This window comes from Choloepus didactylus, chromosome 19 (genome assembly GCF_015220235.1).
Source record: "Choloepus didactylus isolate mChoDid1 chromosome 19, mChoDid1.pri, whole genome shotgun sequence".
NCBI lineage: Eukaryota > Metazoa > Chordata > Mammalia > Pilosa > Megalonychidae > Choloepus > Choloepus didactylus.
This window is the reverse complement of record NC_051325.1, coordinates 48,777,375-48,799,184: the sequence shown is the minus strand read 5'-3', so window position 1 is coordinate 48,799,184 and position 21,810 is coordinate 48,777,375. Positions and strand designations below refer to the sequence as shown.

Sequence of the window (21,810 nt, the reverse complement as noted above, 5' to 3'; positions counted from 1 at the left end):
ACAGCATTCACTTGATAATTTATTTAATATCAAATACACAATGTGTAGGGTGCTTTAACCTTGAGTTTGAAGGATGAAACATAACCTAAGAATACTGAATGAGATAAGAATTTAAAAAGCCTAGCACAGGGTCTGACACTGTTTTTATAAATCCTTCATAAATATCCATTTTTAAGGCCATAAAAAAGAATGAAAGTGCAAAGAAGGGGGAAAAACAGGATTCTTAAGGAAATGTTGAGTTCAAAGTTTTAATTTACAGGAGGATCTATGACATCAGCAGTATTTTTTTTTAATTCCGTTTTATTGAGATATATCATCAGCAGTATTTTCGAGGGATTTTTTTCTCTGATAATAATTCTAGAAAATTTCAAAAATAAGTAGCATTTAAAATACCTATGATATGCCACCAGTGATACCTAATAAGGAATGCAGACTATGAAAAATTAATCTGTTACAAATGAATTACATAACTATGTGAGGGAGGTGGGGAATAAAGAAGCTGACCCAAGTGTTTTGACAAGTTACTGAAGGCTAAAGAGAAAAAACCTGCACACCAACACTGTACTTCAGCTAGATAATTTTGCTTCTCACAAGGGTATGGGTTAACAATTCTGAAAACATTTTATATGCTCACTAAGATTGAACAAATAAGTAAATACACTATAGATAATGATCAATTCCTCACTGTCAGAGGAAAGAAGTTAAAAAGAAAGAAAGGGAAAAGTTAGAATCAATTCAGTGTCACTGGATTGGAGTAGAAGGTTACACCATGGACTCACAGTTTTATCTGTATTTTTTTTATACATACATACACAAACATATACATAAACATACAGATGGACAGATACAAAAATAAATATGGAGATGTCTGTATGTGTGGGTTTCTAAACATATATATATAACCTAGCTCTGTCCACTAAGAGGGCCAAGAAACAATGATCTTGGTTTCTTGGTTTCTAAATACCATTCCCTAAAAAAAAAAGAATGAGAGCTCCTTGAGGACGGTGATTCCAGAACTGTGGGAGGAAAAATACAACATACTACTGGAGCAACTTGTGGTACCTGGATAATAAGGAAGTGTTCAAACAGAAGGACGGGGTGGGGGAGAACCTAAGATGGCGGCTAGGTGAGACAGGGCAAAAAAAACACCTCCGTGAAAAACACTAGACGAAAGCCAGAAAATGACCCAGAACACCAGTTCCAGCAATGCACCAGCTGGACAAGGTCTGCTAAATCCACAGGGACCGTGCATTTGGTGATACTGGGAGTCTACATTCTGAAACGACAGGCTGGGAATGCCCCTGCATGGCCCAGTAGCCCAGGGCTTCCCTGGAGGGCCAGCACGCACTTGTGACGTGGCACAACCTTCCCTCAGCAGAAGCCCTGGAAGAGCACAGCTGGGAAGGGAGACCACCTTGGAAATCCCAGGGACCCTATGACCAAGAACTTGTGGATCAGCAGCAGAGACAATCTGCGGTAAGACTGAAATGAAGGCTTAGACTCTTGCAACAGCCTTAAATCTCCAGGAACACCTGGGAGGTTTGATTATTAAAGCTGCCCTGCCTTCCTAACCACCCAGACACATGCCCCACCCTTCAGGGCAGACAGCACCAACAACACACCCAAATTTAGTGCACCAACTGAACCCCACAAGAATCAGATCCCCACACACCACAAAGACAAAGTTGGGGAGAACTGACTTGAGGGGAATAGGTGACTCACAGACACCATCTGCTGGTTAGTTAGAGAAAGTGTATGCCATCAAGCTGTAGATCTGACAAATTAGAGATTGGTATTTTTTATATCCAGAAAGAACCCTATGAAGCAAACCAAATTTTAAAGCATATGATAAAACCAGACAATATGGAGAACCCAATCTCAAACACCCAAATCAAAAGATCAGAAGAGACACAGTACGTGGCACAATTAATCAAAGAACTAAAGACAAACAACGAGAGCATGGCACAGGATATAAAGGACATGAAGAAGAGCACGGCACAGGATATAAAGGACATAAAGAAGACCCTAGAAGAGCATAAAGAAGAAGTTGCAAGAGTAAATAAAAAAAATAGATGATCTTATGGAAATAAAAGAAACTGTTGGCCAAATTAAAAGGAACAGAAAATGAAAGAACAAAAGAAATAATGGGGGAAAAATCAAAAAAATCGAAATGGATCTCAGGCATATGATAGATAAAATAAAACGTCCAGATTTAAGACTCTTTGGTGTCCCAGAAGGGGAAGAGAAGGGTAAAGGTCTAGAAAGAGTATTCAAAGAAATTGTTGGGGAAAACTTCCCAAACCTTCTACACAATATAAATACACAAAGCATAAATGCCCAGTGAACTCCAAATAGAAGAAATCCAAATAAACCCACTCCAAGACATTCTGATCAGACTGCCAATTACTGAAGAGAAGGAGTAAGTTCTGAAAGCAGCAAGAGAAAAGCAATTCTCTACATACAAAGGAAACAACATAAAACTAAGCAGTGACTACTCAGCGGCCACCATGGAGGCGAGAAGGCAGTGGCATGACATATTTAAAATTCTGAGAGAGAAAAATTTCCAACCAAGAATACTTTATCCAGAAAAACTCTCCTTCAAATTTGAGGGAAAGCTTAACTTTTTCACAAACAAATGCTGAGAGATTTTGCTAATAAAAGACCTGCCCTCCTTCAGATACTAAAGAGAGCCCTACTGACAGAGAAACAAAGAAAGGAGAGAGAGATACAGATAAATTTAACAGACATATATAGAATATTACATCCCAAATCACCAGGACACACATTCTTCTCTAGTGATCACGGATCCTTCTCCAGAATGGACCATATACTGGGACATATAACAAGCCTCAATAAATTAAAAAAAAAAAATTGAATTTATTCAAAGCACATTCTCTGACCACAATGGAATACAAATAGAAGTCAACAACCATCAGAGACTTAGAAAATTCACAAACAACTGGAGGTTAAAAATGAGAGGGAGATGAAAACATTCTTGGATAATCAAAAGCTGAGGGACTTCATCACCAATAGATCAGTCCTGTAAGAAATGCTAAAGGGAGATGAGCAGGCTGAAAGGAAGGGACACTAAACAATTGTCTGAAACCACATGAAGAAATAAAGATTTCCAGTAAAGATCACATGGTAAATATAAATACCAATACTACTGTATTTTTGATATGTAACTCCACTATTTACTTCCTACAGGATCTAAAATATATCAACTGTAATGATAAACCAGTGGTTTTGGACTCAATGTAAAATACGTAATTTTTGACAAGAACTACATAAAGGTGGGGGAATGGAGGAGTATAGGAACATAGTTTATGTGTCCTATTGAAGTTAAGTTGGTATTAAAGAAAAACAAGATTGTTATAGATTTAAGAGGTTAAATTTAAGCCCCATGGTAAACACAAAGAAAGTATCAGAGAATATGACCACAGAGATGAAAAGTAGAGTATGGGTTACAAGAAGTGGGGGAAGGGGCAATGGGGAGTTAAGAAATGAGTGTAGGGTTTCTGTTTGGGGTGAAGGGAAATTTCTAGTAATGGATGGTGGGAAGGTGATGGCATTGCAACACTTTAAATGTGATTAATCCCACTAATGGAATGCTAGGGAGGGGTTGGAATGGGAAGATTTAGGGTGCATATGTTTCCACAATTGAAAAAAAAAAAGGACAGTCTAAATAGATAATGACAATTAAATGCCAAGGATGATTCTGGATGGGATCTGAGGATGGAGGAGAGGAGGCTCAAAGGGACACAGTTGGGACATAAGAAAAAAAAAAAAAGGAAATACAGAATGTAAGCTTTGTATCAATGTTGAATTTCTTGAACTTCTTAGCTGCACTTAATGGAATTGCATAAAAGAGTGTTCTTGTTCATGGGAAAATGTATATGTGAATTATATTGTTTGTTCAAGAATGTGTGCAGCTTGCTCTCATATGTTAAGAAGACAGAGCAATAGATGATGGATGATAGATAGGGAGGGAGGGAGGGAAAGAAAGAAATAGTGGTGGGACAGGATGCTAAAATTGGTGGATTGGGGTATCGGGGGAGGGGGGTCAGGGTATGCTGGAGTTCTGTGTATGGGGTTTGTATTGTTTTTGCAACTGTTCCTGTAAGTTTGAATTTATTTCAAAATAAAATTAAAAAAAAAAAAAAGAAAGGACAGGGGGATTTGAAATTGCACCAGAGCCAACCTGAAAACACTCCCAATTGCCAAAGCTAGGACAACCTGGGAAAGAAAATGAATAATGACAGGCATTGAGTTATAACTCAAAGAATAAAATAAATATCCATGAGTCCATATTCATAATACATAAATAAACAAATAAATAAGTGGGTGAGAGGGACAATTCTTCCTTACAGAAAATCCCAACTAATAAATGTAGAAGGAATGAGGAAAATAGAAAATCACATTACAGTAATAATTGTTAAAGGCAAGATCCACTCATAGATGCTAAATTAGTGGGTGAACATTTGAGGAATAACAGGATATTTGCATAGTATCAAAGTATCTCCTACAAAAATATTAACTAAAAAGGGAAAAATAGTCACTTTAAAGTAGAGAAACCTGGCAGACATCACTTTATACCCAATGGTCAAGGTTAACGTCGCCAGTAACCGCAGGTAGTAACAACTATGACTTCATAAACTCCCTGATAGGATTCCCTGGGAAGGGCACATCACCTCTGTTGTATTCTTCCTAATAGTACATATCCTCAATCTAAACGTGAGAAAATATCAGACAAACCCAAACTGAGGGACATTATACAAAAGAACTGCCCACTATTCTTGAAAAGAGTCAAAGTCATAAAAGACAAGGAAAGACTGAGAAACCATCACAGATTAGAAGAGACTAAGTAGATGTGACAATAAATGCAATGGGGGATCCTGTACAGGACCCTGGGGTAGGAAAAAAAAAAATAGGCATTAGTAGAAAAACTGGTGAAATCCAAATAAAGTCTATAGTTCAGTTAATAATATTTACATCAATGTTAATTTTTAAATTTTGTTAACTGCACTATGGTTATATAAGATGTTAGCAGTAAAGGGAGCTGCATGAAGGACATATAGCAACTCTGTACTATTTCTGCAATTCTTCTGTAAGTCTAAAATTATTTCAAAACAAAAAGCTATAAATTTACCTGTAATCCTACTACCAGTAATAACCACTTTTAATATTCTGATTCATTTCCTTCTAGTCTTTTTTTCAGTGTTTTTCTATGCACATATTGACAAATACTAATTTATCTTTTTACCTTTACAAAACTGGAGTCATGCTATATAATTTTGATTCCTTTTTTCACCCAGAAACATAATTATTTCTCCATCTCACTAAACATTCCTCAAAACATGATTTTTAATGTTTTTGCATGGTGTGGTCTTCCATCCTATGGATGTACCATAATTTATTTAACCAATGAACATTTAAATTAATTAGGATTTTAAAAAGAATCGTTAAGTAACGCATTTGGGAAAATTCTTGTCTATACTTGTCTATATCTTCAATTAAAAATAAAAAATTTGAGTCAGATTTCTTAGGCCGTTAGGCCATCTGCTCTCCTGCTTTGCACCTAGCAATAAACTCTTTCTCTCTTTGAAACTCTGGTGTCTCAGGAACTGGTCATTTGAGCGCATCGGGCAAAGAATCCACAGCCTTGGTCCAGTAACAACTGGCAACCCAGATGGGACCATGAGAATCTGTCTTCTCTGATGTGTGTATGGCTTGTGTGAGAAGTTAGTGTATTTAACCAGAGGCTTACTTTTCATAGTCCCTTCCTCTTCCTCATCCTCTGCATTGATCACCATGGTGCCCAATTGTGATGGCAACGTGTCATCATGCTCAATCATAGTATTGGCTCCATCACTCATGGTGCTAGCAACTCGGACAGTGCCCATCTCATCACCTGCTGCCCGAACCATTGTGCCAGAATCCATTTCATCCTCCTCCTACAAAAGGAGAGAATTTCAAATTAGGGATAATCATCAAAATAAAAATGTTTGAAGTTCTCTGAGTTACTATTACTCTTTTTGGTGCAAATATTTCTAGATTTGACACTTACTCAGTTTCTAAACTCACCTTATACAACTGAGAGCTCTCTTATTTCATCCAAAGATCATAAATTTACTCATGTGAGACTGGCATATCTAACCCTAGAAGGACCTTTTCCTCCCCTTCCTCTTTCCTTCTTCACAGAGTGTTGCAACATAAATCTAAGAAGCCAAGGTGAGCTCTCTGGGAATCTCAGGGCTGTGACAGAGATACATGTTTAGTACGGATTCAGATGCCCCAAAAAGGTGCAGAAGAACCACATCTTGGACCTGAGCATTTTCTCTCCTGAATAAAAAGTCAGACTAAATATAAGATATTGGGGCACGAGAGTAAAAAAATTAAAGTACCTCAGGAAGCACTGGGAGAAGAGCAATCACAGATACAGCATGATGAGAACAGGCAACTCTAGTGGTTAGGACAGTTATGCAAGAAGACTCTCCAGCTCCAGGCTGATCCAGCATCCCCTATTCCTCTTACCTGGCTCAGCAACCATGAAATAAACAAGCACTAATGTCCGAGGCCCACACCAACGTGTGCCACTCACCGAGTTCTCTTCATCGTCCTGGTCCACATCCCATTCAACGTCCTGGCGTTTCAGCTTCACATCCATGGCTTCATTGATTAAGTCCCGCAGTATTGACACTCCTTTGGCACTCTTGACAAATGGGTGCTTAAACAAGAAAGTGGGTAACACTGGAGATGGTTTATAAGGCACCAATGGTGAAATAATGCCTGACAGACAGTAGGTACTTGATAATATCTGTTGAACTTTCCAGTCTATAAGAATAGATCCCCTCTTTCTCTTATCACACACAAATAAGTCTGGTCTGTTATTAACTTTGGCTTTTATTCTAGTGTCCACTAACACTTCAGATCTTTCATTTTCCTGTATTTCTTGAATGGAATGGTTTCTGATCTTCATACAGCTCTTAAATTTAAACTCACTCATGACGCTAGGTGCAGGTAATTAACTACTTTATTATGTACTCAAGCTGAGTCACGCTGGAGCATTTCTAAATTGAAATATATATCAAATATATATCATTTTATTATAAATTATTTTCTTTATATTTTTCTATTTTATCACAGATTATACTTTTTTTTTAAATTACAGGCATAAATAGGTTTTATTACCTTTGAGTTTCACTCCAGAAAAGTAATCAGAGTGTTAAAAAATAAATAGCTGTTATAAACAAGGAGGCACTGCGTTGAAATGGTTGAAAATCACTGGTCTAGTCCAATAATAATAGCAGATATTTGTCAAGCCTATACCATACTACCTGTAATACATGTTAAGCATTATTTGAAATTACACATATTATATCACTTACTTTTCAACATATATGAGGCAGGAACTTTATCCCCACTTTCTAGATAAGCAAATGAGGTGCACAGAAATTACATTACTTGTCCAAGGTTGCACAGCTGGTCAACAGGAAGCCAAGATTCAAACCTGGACAGTCTAACTCCAGAATCCAAGCTTCTCATCACTAAGCACACTGCCTGCCAAATGCAACCCAGCCTTTGAGGCCAGGCACAGAGGTTACCTCCTCCAGGAAAGCATTCCTCATTCTTCCAGCCCAAAGTGGCCTCCTCCTACCCTGAGCTACAACAGCACCTTCCATTGCTCTCAATTATGTGTCAGAGTTGAGTAGACTTGCTGGCACTCCTGTTTCAGAGTCAGAAAGACCTTGCTTCTACTCTTAGCTCTGTGTTTACCAGCTGAGTCAGCCTCTCTAAGCCTCTATTTTCATGCCTACAAAACCGAAGTAACACCCATCCCTCACAGCGTGTATGTGATGATTAAATGACATAACATATGCAAAATACCCAGCACACAGCAGGTGCTCACTAAATGTCAATTCCCATTCTTGAATCTCAGACATCCTTGTGTTATCTTGCATTATTGTCTTGTTCAATGATTTAACATTCATTTCCATGTCTTTTCTACTTAATTAGGTTCAAACCACCCTAGAAGCAGGAACTGTCTTATACTTTTTTGATATTTCCATGTCGGAAGCTTAAAAACATCTTTTGCTCAGCCTGTGAAGGAAATGGAGAGGTAGCATCTTAGGGTGCGTCACACCTGTAGGAGTTGAGTTGCTGTGGCTCTCTGCTCAGGGCTCTTTATAAGACACTGCTTCACAAAATCTGTAAAGTTATCTGACCACATCTCTGGCTTTCGGAATGTGGGAGGAGGATTTGTAGGAATCATGAAGATTGCCTGATTTAAAAAAAAAAAAGAGTCTGTAAATAAAAATGATACTCCAGTAAAAATCTGACTAGAATTACACTGGAAGCTTGGTAAAATTATTTTTCTCTTATCCACTGACAAGTCCAACTGAATTCCAACAAAAGTCTACGTATCTCAAAATAGGAATTATGATAATTAGAGACTCTTATTATCTACCTACATGTTAGATTCCAGAAGAAACTAACATGTAGAAGGAGTTTCTGACCCAGGGGCCCTGCAGTTTATCTCACAGAAAACAGGTGCCCCATAAACTAAAGAATGAAGGCTGTTCAAGGCTGTTCAAGGCTGTTCCAGACACAGCGGCACCTCAAAGGCGGGGAAGGCAAGGTCAGATACGTCCATAAAATGAACAACCAAAAAGGTCTGCTCTCCCTAGTTAGATAATGCAGCTGCTTTCTTAAAAAGAATACTGTCTTAGAACCTTAGCAACCAATCAGCCCAAAACCTGATAGGCACTTACCCAGTCGAGGGACAGAACACCACAGCAGACACCCTTCCCAACGTGGGTTCCTTTTTCCATTAAAAAATGCTGCTCTCAGAAAGAGAGCCGGAGCCATTACCTTTCTTTCTTTCCTTTTACTGGCTCCCATCTGCTTTCTTCCTCTAATAAATCCTAAATTTTATACTTAAAACTTTGACTTGCTGCGTTGTGTGGATTCCTGAACGACTCTGACCTAACACTACCTACCTCTCTCTCTCTCTTTTTCTCATGTAGTCTTGTCCCCTAAACCTCACATCTATCAAGCATTTTTTTTTTGTTTTTTGGCTGGGGGAGACCACAGTTTGCTTTTCAAAGTGGAAAGCCAAGACTTAAGAGTATCCATATCCAGGAGATGACTTCGTCCCCACGGTTGTCAAGTTTCTCTCTTCCCTAAAAGTTACCACCAGCCCTGGCAGTCAGCAGCGAATGAAAGGAGAGCATAAACCCACAAGTCCCCCAAATCACAAGGGATTCATTCACCTCTGAGCTAAGCCAATCCAATATAAAGTCGATCCTCATTATTCATGCATTTCATACTTGCAAATTCACTTACTAATTTTTATTTGTAATTCCAAAGTCAATACTCATGACACTCACAGTTATTTTCAGACAGGCATGGAGAAGTGAAAAATTTGAATCACCAACATGCACTTTCCAGCTAAGGTCTAATTTTCTCCTACTATAAATAAAGGGCTCTTTTTGCAGCATATAATGTCATAATTTTCACATTTTTGTGCTTTTTGTTAATGATTTTGCTGCTTAAAATGGCCCCCAAATGTTGTGCTGAAGTGCTATGTAATATTCCTAAGCACAAGAAGGCTATCATGTGCCTTACAGAGAAAATACATGTGTCACATAAGTTCTGTTCAGGCAAGAATTACAGAACTGTTGGCCGTGAGTTCAATGTTAATGATTCTACAGTGCACACTAAATAAGATGCCTTTACACATAAATACACATTAAATAAGATTATGTACTAATCAGTTGACAAAAAATATTGTGACCAGAGGCTCACAGGAACCAAACCCTGTATTTCCCTAGAAGCAATGGTTCAGTATTTGTTAATTCAGTGTTTGCAGTGACTTCATAGAACATAACCACTGTGAATAATGAGGATCAACTAAACCTGAAAAAAACAAAATACAATTAAAAATTGGTCCATTCTATTCAGTTAAATTCCACTACTTCGAAAAATAAGACTCTTATTTCTTGCGATTCCAATAAAGGGAGAGCCAGTTTTTGTAAAATAAAACTCTTGGTAACAGCGGCTTATATTATATTCTTTAAATCTAATAATATAACCAGTAAACTCCCCCATCTTTCCCCACTTCACCCCCCTCCAAAAAGGAAGAAGAGCTTATCTTTAGAAACAGAAATACTTGAAAGAAATTTTAAGTAGCAGAAGCACTAACTAATCAGAGAAGGGAGGAGCTGGGGTTAGGAGTCATGGAGAGAACTAGGGAGCCCCAGAGAAAGGCAGGGTCAGGGATCTTATAACAATGTTAAGATGAGGGGTCCCTGGGAGGGTAAAGCCTGAGAATCCCATAGGGTGCCAACACTGGGAGTTTCACTGTGGTTGAAGTCAAGGGGCCCTTAACATTCTAGAAGTAGATGGAAGCTGGAGAACACAGCCTCCAGAGGAAGAGCGCCTGGAAATCCACAAAACAGAATTTACAAATTCAAATGCCTAGACAACGAATGAACCACGATGGGTATTAAAGACATGAGTTCAAAAAAATAGTTTGTTTTCCTCTTAATACTACTGTAAGAAAAACATTAGAGAAAACACTGTAATAAATGACAACTGATACTTGGTGACACAAGTATCACCAAGTAAATAAAAAGCTCATGTACTATATGAAGGAGACAACTGTAACTCAGCTCTAGTTAATGCTGTCATGTTAAAACGTGGGCTTCTAAAACATTTGTTAAAATATTGCACCTAAAACCATTCATTGCTGGGGTCCATGTCCTTCCAAGGTCTATCAGTACACAACCTCTGCAATTGAGAGGGGTGGGTCAGGTTTGAATTAATTAGCAACTACAACTAGAGTCAGTGGAAGTGTATCATCTAGAGGGACACTTATCACTTACATACAATGAATTCATTTATTGTTCAGCATGGAAACCATTCAATAATTTTTTAATTATGATCAGTAACTAACCACTCTGCTGGTTTTCTGTCCACGTCCTTACCCTCATTGGATGGATATCAGCATATGGGGGTTTTCCTTCCGCCATTTCTATTGCAGTTATTCCCAGCGACCAGATGTCTGCCACACAGTTATACCCAATTTCCTGAATCACTTCAGGAGCCATCCAAAATGGCGTTCCTATCACTGTATTTCGCTTTGCCATGGTATCCTAAAATAGAAAGAAGAGAACACCAAGCATTAAAACTATCAAGAAAAAGACTTTTCCAACAATAATAAATATCTTGTACTTAATATATACATTTATAAAAACCATACTCAAGACATGATCAAGCAATTCACAAAAGAAATGCAAACAACCAAGAAAGAAAGAAAGGTTCTCAATCATTAAAACAAGACATCATGTATCACCTATAAGAGTGACAATTAAAAAGATTAATGGTAACTAGTGCAGGTGACAGCACAGAAAAACAGGCACTCAAATATAATGTTACTGGAGTATAAATTTGGTACTTTTTGGTAGGCGATTTGGCAATATTTACTACATATGCTGATCTAAATCTATTTCTAGAAATCTATCCTGGGTGCATGTGTCCTAAGATACACACAAAAGGACTCAGAGAACTGTTAGTATCAGAAGAGAAAAGAAAGAAAAAGGAAACAGCCTGAGTGACCATCAAAAGGAGGTAAATTAAATACAATGACTATCATACAATGAAACACCATATTAAAAAGAAAAAAAGATCATGAAGTAAAAAAATTAGGTTGCAAAAGTATATATAAGATAACTCTATTTTTGTAAAAGAAAAATACATTTAATAGTATTAACAAAGACCAGAAACAATAAAAACAACCAATAATAAGAAGTATTGTTATATGTATAGCAAAAAAAAAGAAAAAAAAAGAAAAAAAATCCGGAGTAACATATATCAAACTATTAACAAGTTATATCTAGAAGGCAGAATCACTAAGGACTTTTACTTTCTATCCTTCTTTATACTTCTGTAATACTCTGATGGTTTACATGAGAATGTAAACACGTGCAATCAGGAAAAAAAAGGTATATAAAAAGTCTTAGCTTGGGGCTTAAAGAAGACTATCTGGATACAGAGTGCATGGCAAATAACTACTTGCACATTTTCCTAGAATGGCATGGCCCTAATAAAAGAGAACCTTCCTACAGTTCCTGTACTTTAGGAATGAAAGGATTTTAAACAGAACTAAATGTGCAATAGACCTTATCATCATCATCATCCCATGCTCCTTCTGAAATGACTGTGGCTTAGGTTGGGTTATGTCAGTGAAGAGTAAATGACAGGTAACATTTAAAAATGATCTCACTCTGTGGGTCCTATGTAATAAATTAACACAGAAACTAACTTACTGCTTAGTCATTTCCTTAGCTCTGAAACTTTAAATTTGGTTTCAAATGGTGATAGTCAAAATTGTTTTTATAGAATTATTTCAGTTAGAAATGGATACTTGGATAGCTAGACATTTTTTGAAAACTGGGAGTAACAAGGGGATACTAACCCAACCAGACCTGTATTACAAAGCTATATTAAAACAGTAGCATAGGAAAGGAAAATAGTAAGTCCAGAAACAGGCTGTGGTATACATAAGATGTGAATATATAATTAAAATGTCATTTCAAATAGGGTGCAAAGAATGGACGTGCCAAAAAACAAAACAAAACAAAAAAACTGCATAAGCAAAAAGGTGTTCGGCATCTAGCTAGTCATTTCTGAAACTACACTTAAATTCCTACCTCATATTTTCAACAAAATAAATTCAAAAAGGCTGAAGTTTTAATACAAAGAACAAAACCCAAAAGACTACTAGCAGAAAGTAATGAATAGTTTTGGAGTAGAAAAAGACTTAAAACATGACATTAAAGGCAGATACCATAAGATGAATTTGTGTATTTAATATTTGGAAACTTCAATATTAAAAAGATAAAGCATAATCAAAATAAAAAGACAAAATATCAAACTAGGAAAAGATATTTCAATATATGTGACAAAGGATTAACATCTTTAACATATAAGTGTTTTTAATTTGGTTTATCTTTTTTAATAATTTTTTAAAAGGTCTACATTTGATTAGAAAAATTGGTAAACAAGATGAAGTTATTTTATAGAAAAAGAATTACAAATGGCCAATAATCAAATATAAAAATACTTAATTGCTTTGAAAATGGTAAGGAAGATACAATTTATTGCTCAGTTGGTATCGGGAAATATGAGGGTAAACGGATAGTTATCCTAGTTATACGCTGCAGGCGGAAGCAAAAACTGCTCCCTTCTAGAAGCAATTTTCAATGTGCATCAAAAGGCTCAAAATTTCACGTATTTTCTAACCAAGATTCCAACATTAAAAATTATACCAAGGAAATATTCAAGGAAGTGTTGAAAAGTTTAGATGCAAGGATGTTTATCAGAATTTATGTTTATGATTGTGGGAAAACTATAAGCAACCTAAATGGGCACTCAATTTCCAAATGGAGTGAATGAGTTAAGCAAATCATGATACAAATGAAACATCCATATGATGAAACACCCATTTTGGCATCAGAAATAATATTAATAATATTGTAGATTTCTGGGCAAAGATGAGAGATTGAACAAATACTTTTGCTTTCGTTCCCTCCCAAAACCCACTAAAAAGACACTAGAAGGATTTATTAAAAAGGAATAAATTCACAAGAACAAAAAAGAAAAGGGAAAAACTCACAGCTACAAAATTTTGGAAGCTGGAAAGCAGATGGAGAAGTGATAGACTGAACAGGCTATGAAAAGTGAATCCCAAGTCAGCAGTTGGGAAAGTCAAGAAACAACCTGATTTTAACACCAACTCCTCCAAAAGCTTAAAACTGGTAGCATCAAGTACATCTAGAAGAGAGTTAAAAGTGGGGCTAAAACCGGAAAATTGGGTAGAATGGTGGATTAGGAGAGACAGAGCAAAATTCTCCTCTGTGAGAAACACTAGGTGGATTAGGAGAGACAGAGCAAAATTCTCCTCCATGAGAAACACTAGGTAAAGGACAGAAAGTGCTCCAGAACAGTAGTTCCAGGGCTCCACTGCCTGAGCAGGGACTTCTTCACCCACAGTGAGTACATACTTGGGTAACTGAGAGACTGCGTTCAAGACAGGTGAGTGTTTGGCCGGAATGCCGTGGGGGAATGGGCAGCTGGAACCAGAGCCTTCCATGCCCTGGGCACCCTCCAAAGTACTAGACTCAGGGGATAACCCTTCACATAGCCGTGGCCAAGAGCGCTATGGCAGGGGCTGGTGGTTGGAGCCCGGAGGTGGGTAGCTCTCCATGCCCCTTGCAGCCATCTTTGCAGTTGCCTGGGAGACAGGCTTTCATGGCCCCAGGGCCAGGACTTGGCAGTTGGCTGGGAGACAACTTTTCACAGCCCCGTGGCTGGGAGCTTCCTTGGGGGAGTTCAGGAATTGGCGCGCTTGTGACAGCATACAGTCTTCCTCTGCGGAAGCCCGTGGTGTGCACAGCCTAGGGGTGGGGGTGCCACACGGAGGTGCCGGGAGCCCTCCCTAAATCCCAGGGACTCACGAGCGCACGGCAGAGAGGGACTGTGAAGAATCTGAGCTGAAGGGTTAGACGCATGCTGCAGCCCCAGGGTATTCCAGCTGCTCTCGGGAATGGCTGGGAGTACTGGGTCTTAAAGCCCTCTTCCCTGCCAAACTGCACAAGGCACGCACCCCCACCCACAGGGCTGGCGGCCCCACTGCACATGGAAAACTGGTGCACTGATTGGAAGCTACATGGTTTGGACCCACACCTGCTGCATAAACGAAGTTGGGGAGAACTGGGTTGAGGGTAAGAGGTGGCTCAGGAGCACCATCTGCTGGTAGGTCAGGGAAAGTGCACTGAACCAAGCTGTCATTCTGTCAAATTATAGATTAGCTGTTTAAATATCCTAAAAGAACCCTATCAAGATAAGCAAATGCCAAGAAGCCAAAAACAACAGAAAATGATAAGATGAAGAAACCAGAAGATATGGATAACCCAAATGTCCAAATTAAAATGCTAGAAGAGACACAGAACCTGGAGCAATTAATCAAAGAAGTACTCACAAACATCAATTTTATGGCTCAGGATATAAAGGACCTGAAGAAGACCCTAGAAAAGCATAAAGAAGAATTTGCAACAGCAAATAAAAATAGTAGCAGATCTTATGGAAATAAAAGATACTGTTGGTCAAATTAAAAATATTCTTGATACACATAACACCAGATTTGAAGAGGTAGAGGAACGAATTAGCGAACTCAAGGATAAGGTAATGGAAAGTGAAAGCACAAAAGAACGAATGATGAAAAAAATCAAAAAAATTTGAAACGGATCTCAGGGAAATGATGGACAATATGAAGCTCACAAATACAAGAATCTTCGGTGTCGCAGGGGAAGAGAAGAGTGAAGGGCTAGGAACAGTATTAGAAGACATTGTTGCGGAAAATTTCCCAAGCCTTCCAAACAACATAAATATGCAAATCAAAGATGCCCAACGAACTCCAAATAGAATAGATTCAAATAAACTCACTCTGAGACATATTCTGATCAGATTGTCAAATGCTGAAGAGAAGGAGAAAGTTCTGAAAGCAGCAAGAAAGAAGCAAATCACCACATACAAGGGAAACAATTTAAGATTGAGTACTGACTATTCAGTGGGCACCATGGAGGCGAGAAGGCAGTGGTATGACATATTTAAAATACTGAAAGAGAAAAATTGCCAGCCAAGAATTCTATATCCAGGAAAGCTCTCCTTTCAAAATGGAAGGAAAGCTTAAACTTTCCATAGACAAAAAAATCCTAAGAGAATTTGTTAAAAAGAGACCTCCCCTATAGGAACTACTAAGCGGAGTTCTACCAGCTAAGAAAAAAAGAAATGAGGCAGAGGTCTGGAGAAGGGCACAGAACTGAAGAGTCTTAGTAAGGGTACCATTAAAGGAAATGGAGAGTGGGAAAAAGCAGATCTGACAAATAAAAACCAAAGGATAAGATGGCTGATTCAAGAACTGCCTTCACAGTAATAACATTGAATGTGAATGGATTACACTCCCCAATTAAAAGATAAAGATCAGCAGAATGGATTAAAAAATATGAACTATCAATATGTTGTTTACAAGAGACTCATCTTAGACTTAACAATACAAAGAAATTGAAAGTGAAAGGATGGAAAAAAAATATTCCATGCAAGTCACAGCCAAAAGAAAGCAGAGGTAGCAAAACGAACTTCAGATAAAATAGACTTTAAATCCAAGGATGTTATAAGAGACAAAGAAGGACACTATATACTAACAAAAGGGGCAATTCACCAAGAAGAAATAACAATCATAAATTTTTATGCACTCATTGAAGGTGCTCTAAAGTACATGAGACAAATGTTGGCAAAACTGAAGGAAGCCATAGATGTTTCTACAGTAATTGTGGGAGTGTTCAATATGACACTCTCTCCTACAGATAAATCATCCAGACAGAAGACCAATAAGGAAACTGAGAACCTAAACAATGTGATAAACGAATTAGACTTGATAAACATATATGGAACGTTACATCTGAAATTATCAGGATATACATTCTTTTCTAGTGCTCATGGAACTTTCTCCAGGATAGATCATATGCTGGGGCATAAAACAAGGCTCAATAAATTAAAAAAAGATTGAAATTATTCAAAACACATTCTCTGAGTGCAATGGAATGCAACTAGAAGTTAGTAACTATCAAAGATCCAGAACATTCACAAATATCTGGAGGTTAAACACACTCCTAAACAATCAGTGCATCAAAGAAGAAATTGCAAGAGAAATTGCTAAATATCTAGAGACAAATGAAAACGAGAACACAACATACAAAATTTATGGGACACAGCAAAGGTGGTATTGAGGGGAAAATTTATAGCTCTAAATGCATACATTAAAAAGGAAGAAAGAGCTAAAATCAAAGAACTAATAGAACAACTGAAGAAGCTGGAAAATGATCAGCAAACTCATCCTAAAGCAAGCAGAAGAAAGTAACAAGGAATAAAACAGAAATAAATGATATGGAGAACAAAAAAACAACAGAGAGAATAAATAAAACCAAAAGTTGGTTCTTTGAAAAGGTCAGTAAGATCAACAAACCCTTAGCTAATCTGACAAAATCAAAAAGAGAGAAGTTCCAAATAAATAAAATAATAAATGAGAGGGGGGATATTACTACGGAGCCTCAAGAAATAAAAAAAAAAAATCAAAAGAGGATGCTATGAACAACTCTATGCCAACAAACTAGAGAAAATGGATAACTTCCTGGAAACACTCAAACAACCTAGACTGAATAGAGAAGAAACAGAAGACCTCAACAAACCAATCACAAGTAAAGAGATACAATCAGTTATCAAAAAGCTTCCTACAAATAAAACCTCAGGGCAAGATGCCTTCACAGGGGAATACTACCAAACTTTTCAAAAAGAATAGACACCATTCCTACTTAAACTCTTTCAAAAAATTGAAGAAGATGGAACACTATCTAACTCATTTTATGAAGCCAACATCACTCTAATACCAAAACCAGATGAAGATGCTACAAGAAAGGAAAACTACAGGCCAATCTCCCTAATGAATATAGATGCAAAAATTCTCAACTTGGAAATTGAATTCAAAGACACATTAAAAAAATTATACACCATGACCAAGTGGGGTTTATCCCAGCCTTCAAGGGTGGTTCAACATAAGAAAATCAATCAATGTAATACAACACATTAACAAATCAGAAGGGAAAAATCCAACGATCAACTCAGTAGATGCTGAAAAAGCATCTGACAAACTCCAGCATCCTTTTTTGATAAAAACAATTAGAAAGCTAGGAACTGAAGGAAAATTCCTCAATATGATAAAGAGCATATATGAAAAGCCCACAGTCAGGATAGTATTCAATGGTGAGAGACTGGAAGTCTTCCCTCTAAGATCAGGAACGAAACAAGGATGCCTGCTGTCACCACTATTATTCAACATTGTGCTAGAAGTTCTAGTCAGAGAAATTCAGCAAGACAAATAAATAAAAGACATCCAAATTGGAAAGGAAGAAGCAAAACTCTCATTATTTGCAGATGATATGATCTTATACTTGGAAAACCCTGAGAAATCAATGACACACCTACTTGAGATAATAAATTCAGCAAAGTGGCAGGTTACAAGATTAATGCACCAAAGTCAGTAATGTTCCTATACAGCAGAAATGACATAACTGAAGAGACACTTAAGAAAAAGATACCATTCTCAATAGTAACTAAAAAAATTAAGAACCTAGAAATAAACTTAACCAAGGATGTAAAGAACCTCTATATAGAAAACTACATAACTGTACTAAAAGAAATAAAAGGGGACCTCAAGAGATGAAGAGATATTCCATGTTCATGGATAGGAAGGCTAAACATCATTAAGATATCAATCCTACCCAAACTGATCAACAGATTCAATGCAATTTCCATCAAAATTCCAACAATCTCCTTTGCAGACTTGGAAAAGCTAGTCATCAAATTTATCTGGAAGGAAAAGATGCCTCAAATTGCTAAAAACATTCTAAAAAAGAAAAACGAAGTGGGAAGACTTAAACTGCTTGACTTTGAAGCCTACTATAAAGCCACAGTAGTCAAAACAGCATGGTATTGGCACAAAAATAGACATATTGATCAATGGAATCAAATTGAGAATTTGGTAATAGATACTCATATCTATGGTTGACTGATTTTTGATAAGGCCCCCAAATCCACTGAACTGGGACATAACAGCCTCTTCAACAAATGGGGCTGGGAGAAATGGATATCTATATCTAAAGAATGAAAGAGGACCTCTACCTAACACCCTATACAAAAATTAACTCAATATAGATCAAAGATCTCAATATCAGAGACAGTACCATAAAACTCCTAGAAAATATCATAGGGAAACATCTTCAAGACCTAGTATTAGGAGGTCACTTCTTAGACCTTACACCTAAAGCACAAGCAACGAAAGAAAAAATAGATAAATGGGAACTCCTCAGAATTAAAAGCTTCTGTACCTCAAAGGAATTTGTCAAAAAGGTAGAGTCAGCCAACTCAATGGGAGAAAATATTTGGAAACAATTATCTGAGAAGAGACTGGTATCCTGCATATATAAAGAGATCCTACAACTCAACAACAGTAATACAAACAGCCCAATTATAAAATGGGCAAAAGATATGGAAAGATATTTCTCTGAAGAGGAAATACAAATGGCTAAAAAAACACATGAAAAAATGTTCATCTTCGCTACCTACTAGGGAGATGCAAATCAAGAGCACAATAAGATATCATCTCACACCAATAACAATGGCTGCCATTAAGCAAACAGAAACTACAAATACTGGAGAGGTTGTGAAGAAATCAGAATTCCTATTCATTGCTGGTGGGACTGTATAATGGTTCAGTCACTCTGGCAGAAAGTTTGGTGGCTCCTCAGAAAACTAGATATTGAATTACCCTATAATCCAGCAATTTTACTTCTCAGTATTTACCCAGAAGATCTGAAAGCAGTGAAATGAACAGATATTTGTACACAGATGTTCATAGTGGCATTGTTCACAATTGCCAAGAGATGGAAACAACCTAAATGTCCTTCATCAGATGAGTGGATAAACAAAATATGATATATACAAATGATGGAATACTATGCAGCACTAAGAAGGAATGAGGTCATGAAACATATGACAACATGGATGAATCTTGAAGACATATGCTGAGTAAAATAAGCCAGACACAAAAGGAGAGATATTGTATGTTACCACTAATGTGAACTCTGTGAAAAATGTAAAATAAGTGTCTTATACTGTAGAATATAGGGGACCTAGAGACAGACAGCAGTTAGTGAAGGGGGAACAATAATCTAATAAGAACAGACAAGATATTGAGGGTGATCTTAATGACATGGGAATGCTTAGGTGTGACTATGCTTAGTTAATTTTCTTTTGGTTGGTAGGAACATATTGGAAGGAATGAAGTTATTTCAACAAATTTGCTTTTCACATTGCTTTGCTTTGTTTGGAAATTTTTTTTTAATTTGATAAATAAAGTTAATTTAAAATTAAAAAAAAAAAAAGAGTCATCTAAGAAGCAGTTAGTGCCCTAGACCCTCCTCTCACATCAAGCAATTGTTGGCTTCCCTTCTCCCACTTTTATTAGACTGGAGGTTATTCTCTGGATCTCTAGACACTTGAGAGTGTAAAGAGGGACATTAGTGAACATTTAAATGCCAAGACAGTCCTACCCCTGCCACTTCCCTGAAGGCTGGTAAGTGAGAGAACAGTCAGAAAGGAAACCTAAATTAAGTATCATGAGAGGAAGCTAAATTTGGTAGCATTTGATGTTTCCAAACAAAACAGCCCTGCCAGATCATCCTATTCTAAAGTCTTACTTTATTTAGTGAATAAAAAAACAGCACCTGTGTTCACTGCAAAGTAGGAAAAAAAGGTGTCAGTAAATAAGTTCAGCAAGGTCACAGGACATAGATAACATACAAAAATCAACTGTATTTCTAAATACTAGCAAGTCACAATCTGAACATAAAACTAAGAAAAAAATCCACTTTGAATAGCAGAAAAAAAGAATAAACTACCTAGGATTAAATTTAACCAAATAAGTGAAAGACATGTATACTGAAAACTATAAAACATTGAGAAAGAAATTAAAGATCTAAATAAATGGGAAGACATTCCATGTTCGTGAATTGGAAGACATGATATGGTTAAGATGGCAACACTTTCCAAAATGATCTAAGATTCAATGTGATCCCTGTCAAAATCCCAGTTATCTTTTTTTACAAAAATGAACAAGCTCATCCTAAAATTTATATGGAAATGCAAGAGACCCTGTGGAGCCAAAACAATCTTGAAAATAGAACAAAGGTGGAAGACTCACACTTTCCAATTTCAAAACTTAATACAAAGCTGTAGTAATCAAGACAATGTGGTACAGGCAGAAAGATAAACACATAGCTCAATGGAATAGAACTGAGAGTCTAGAAATAATCCTATACACTTACGGGTCAAGTGATTTTTCACAAAATTTTTTATGGAAAAAGAATTATTCCATAATTTTCCAAAATTTTCACAAAATTTTTTATGGAAAAAGAATTTTTCACAACATATTTTTATGGAAAAAGAACAGTCTCTTCAATATATGATGCTGAAACAATGGATATCCATGCAAAAAAAAAAAAGGACTTAGATCTAGCATATATAAAGAATTGTTAGAACCTAACAACAAAAAGACAAATAACCCAATCAAAAAATGGGCAAAGGATCAGATACACAAATGGCCAATAAGCACTTGAAAAGATGCTGAAAATCATTAGCTATTAGAGAAGTGCAAATCAAAATTAAAATGAGATAGTCCTTCACATCCACTAGAATGACTAGAATCCAAAAGACAGAAAGTAAGTGTTGACAAAGATGGGTATGAAATGGAACTCTCATACACTGCTGGTGGGAATGTGAAATGTTATAGCCACTTTGGTAAGTGATCTGGAAGTTCCTCAAAAAGACAAATATAGCATTACCACATGATCCACCAATATGAAAACATATTCACACAAATTATATACATGAATTTCTTGGCAGAATTATCCATAATAGCCAAAAAGTGGAAACAACCCAAACATTCATCAACTAAAGAACGGATAAACACAATGGAATGTTAGTCACAAAAAGAGGAAGAATTGACACATGCTGTAACGTGGAGGAATGTTGAAAACACTATGCTAAATCAAAGAAACCAGAAACAAAAGATCACATATTGCATGATTCCATTTAAATGAAATGTCCACAGTAGGCAAATCCATAAACACAGAA

At 36.9% G+C, this 21,810-nt stretch overlaps 1 protein-coding gene across 6 annotated transcripts in view; it reads right to left on the bottom strand.

Moving 5' to 3' along the window:
- The window catches only part of STK4 (serine/threonine kinase 4), a 200,179-nt gene that overhangs the window by 158,328 nt on the left and 20,041 nt on the right, over window positions 1–21,810 (bottom strand). For all 6 annotated transcript variants that reach the window (XM_037812424.1, XM_037812423.1, XM_037812427.1 and 3 more), the window contains 4 exons: window positions 10,989–11,156; window positions 8,144–8,281; window positions 6,602–6,727; window positions 5,768–5,954 (listed from right to left, as the gene is read on the bottom strand). In XM_037812424.1, coding sequence (XP_037668352.1) covers window positions 5,768–5,954; window positions 6,602–6,727; window positions 8,144–8,281; window positions 10,989–11,156 — 619 coding nt within the window. The remainder of the gene's footprint in view (window positions 1–5,767; window positions 5,955–6,601; window positions 6,728–8,143; window positions 8,282–10,988; window positions 11,157–21,810) is intronic.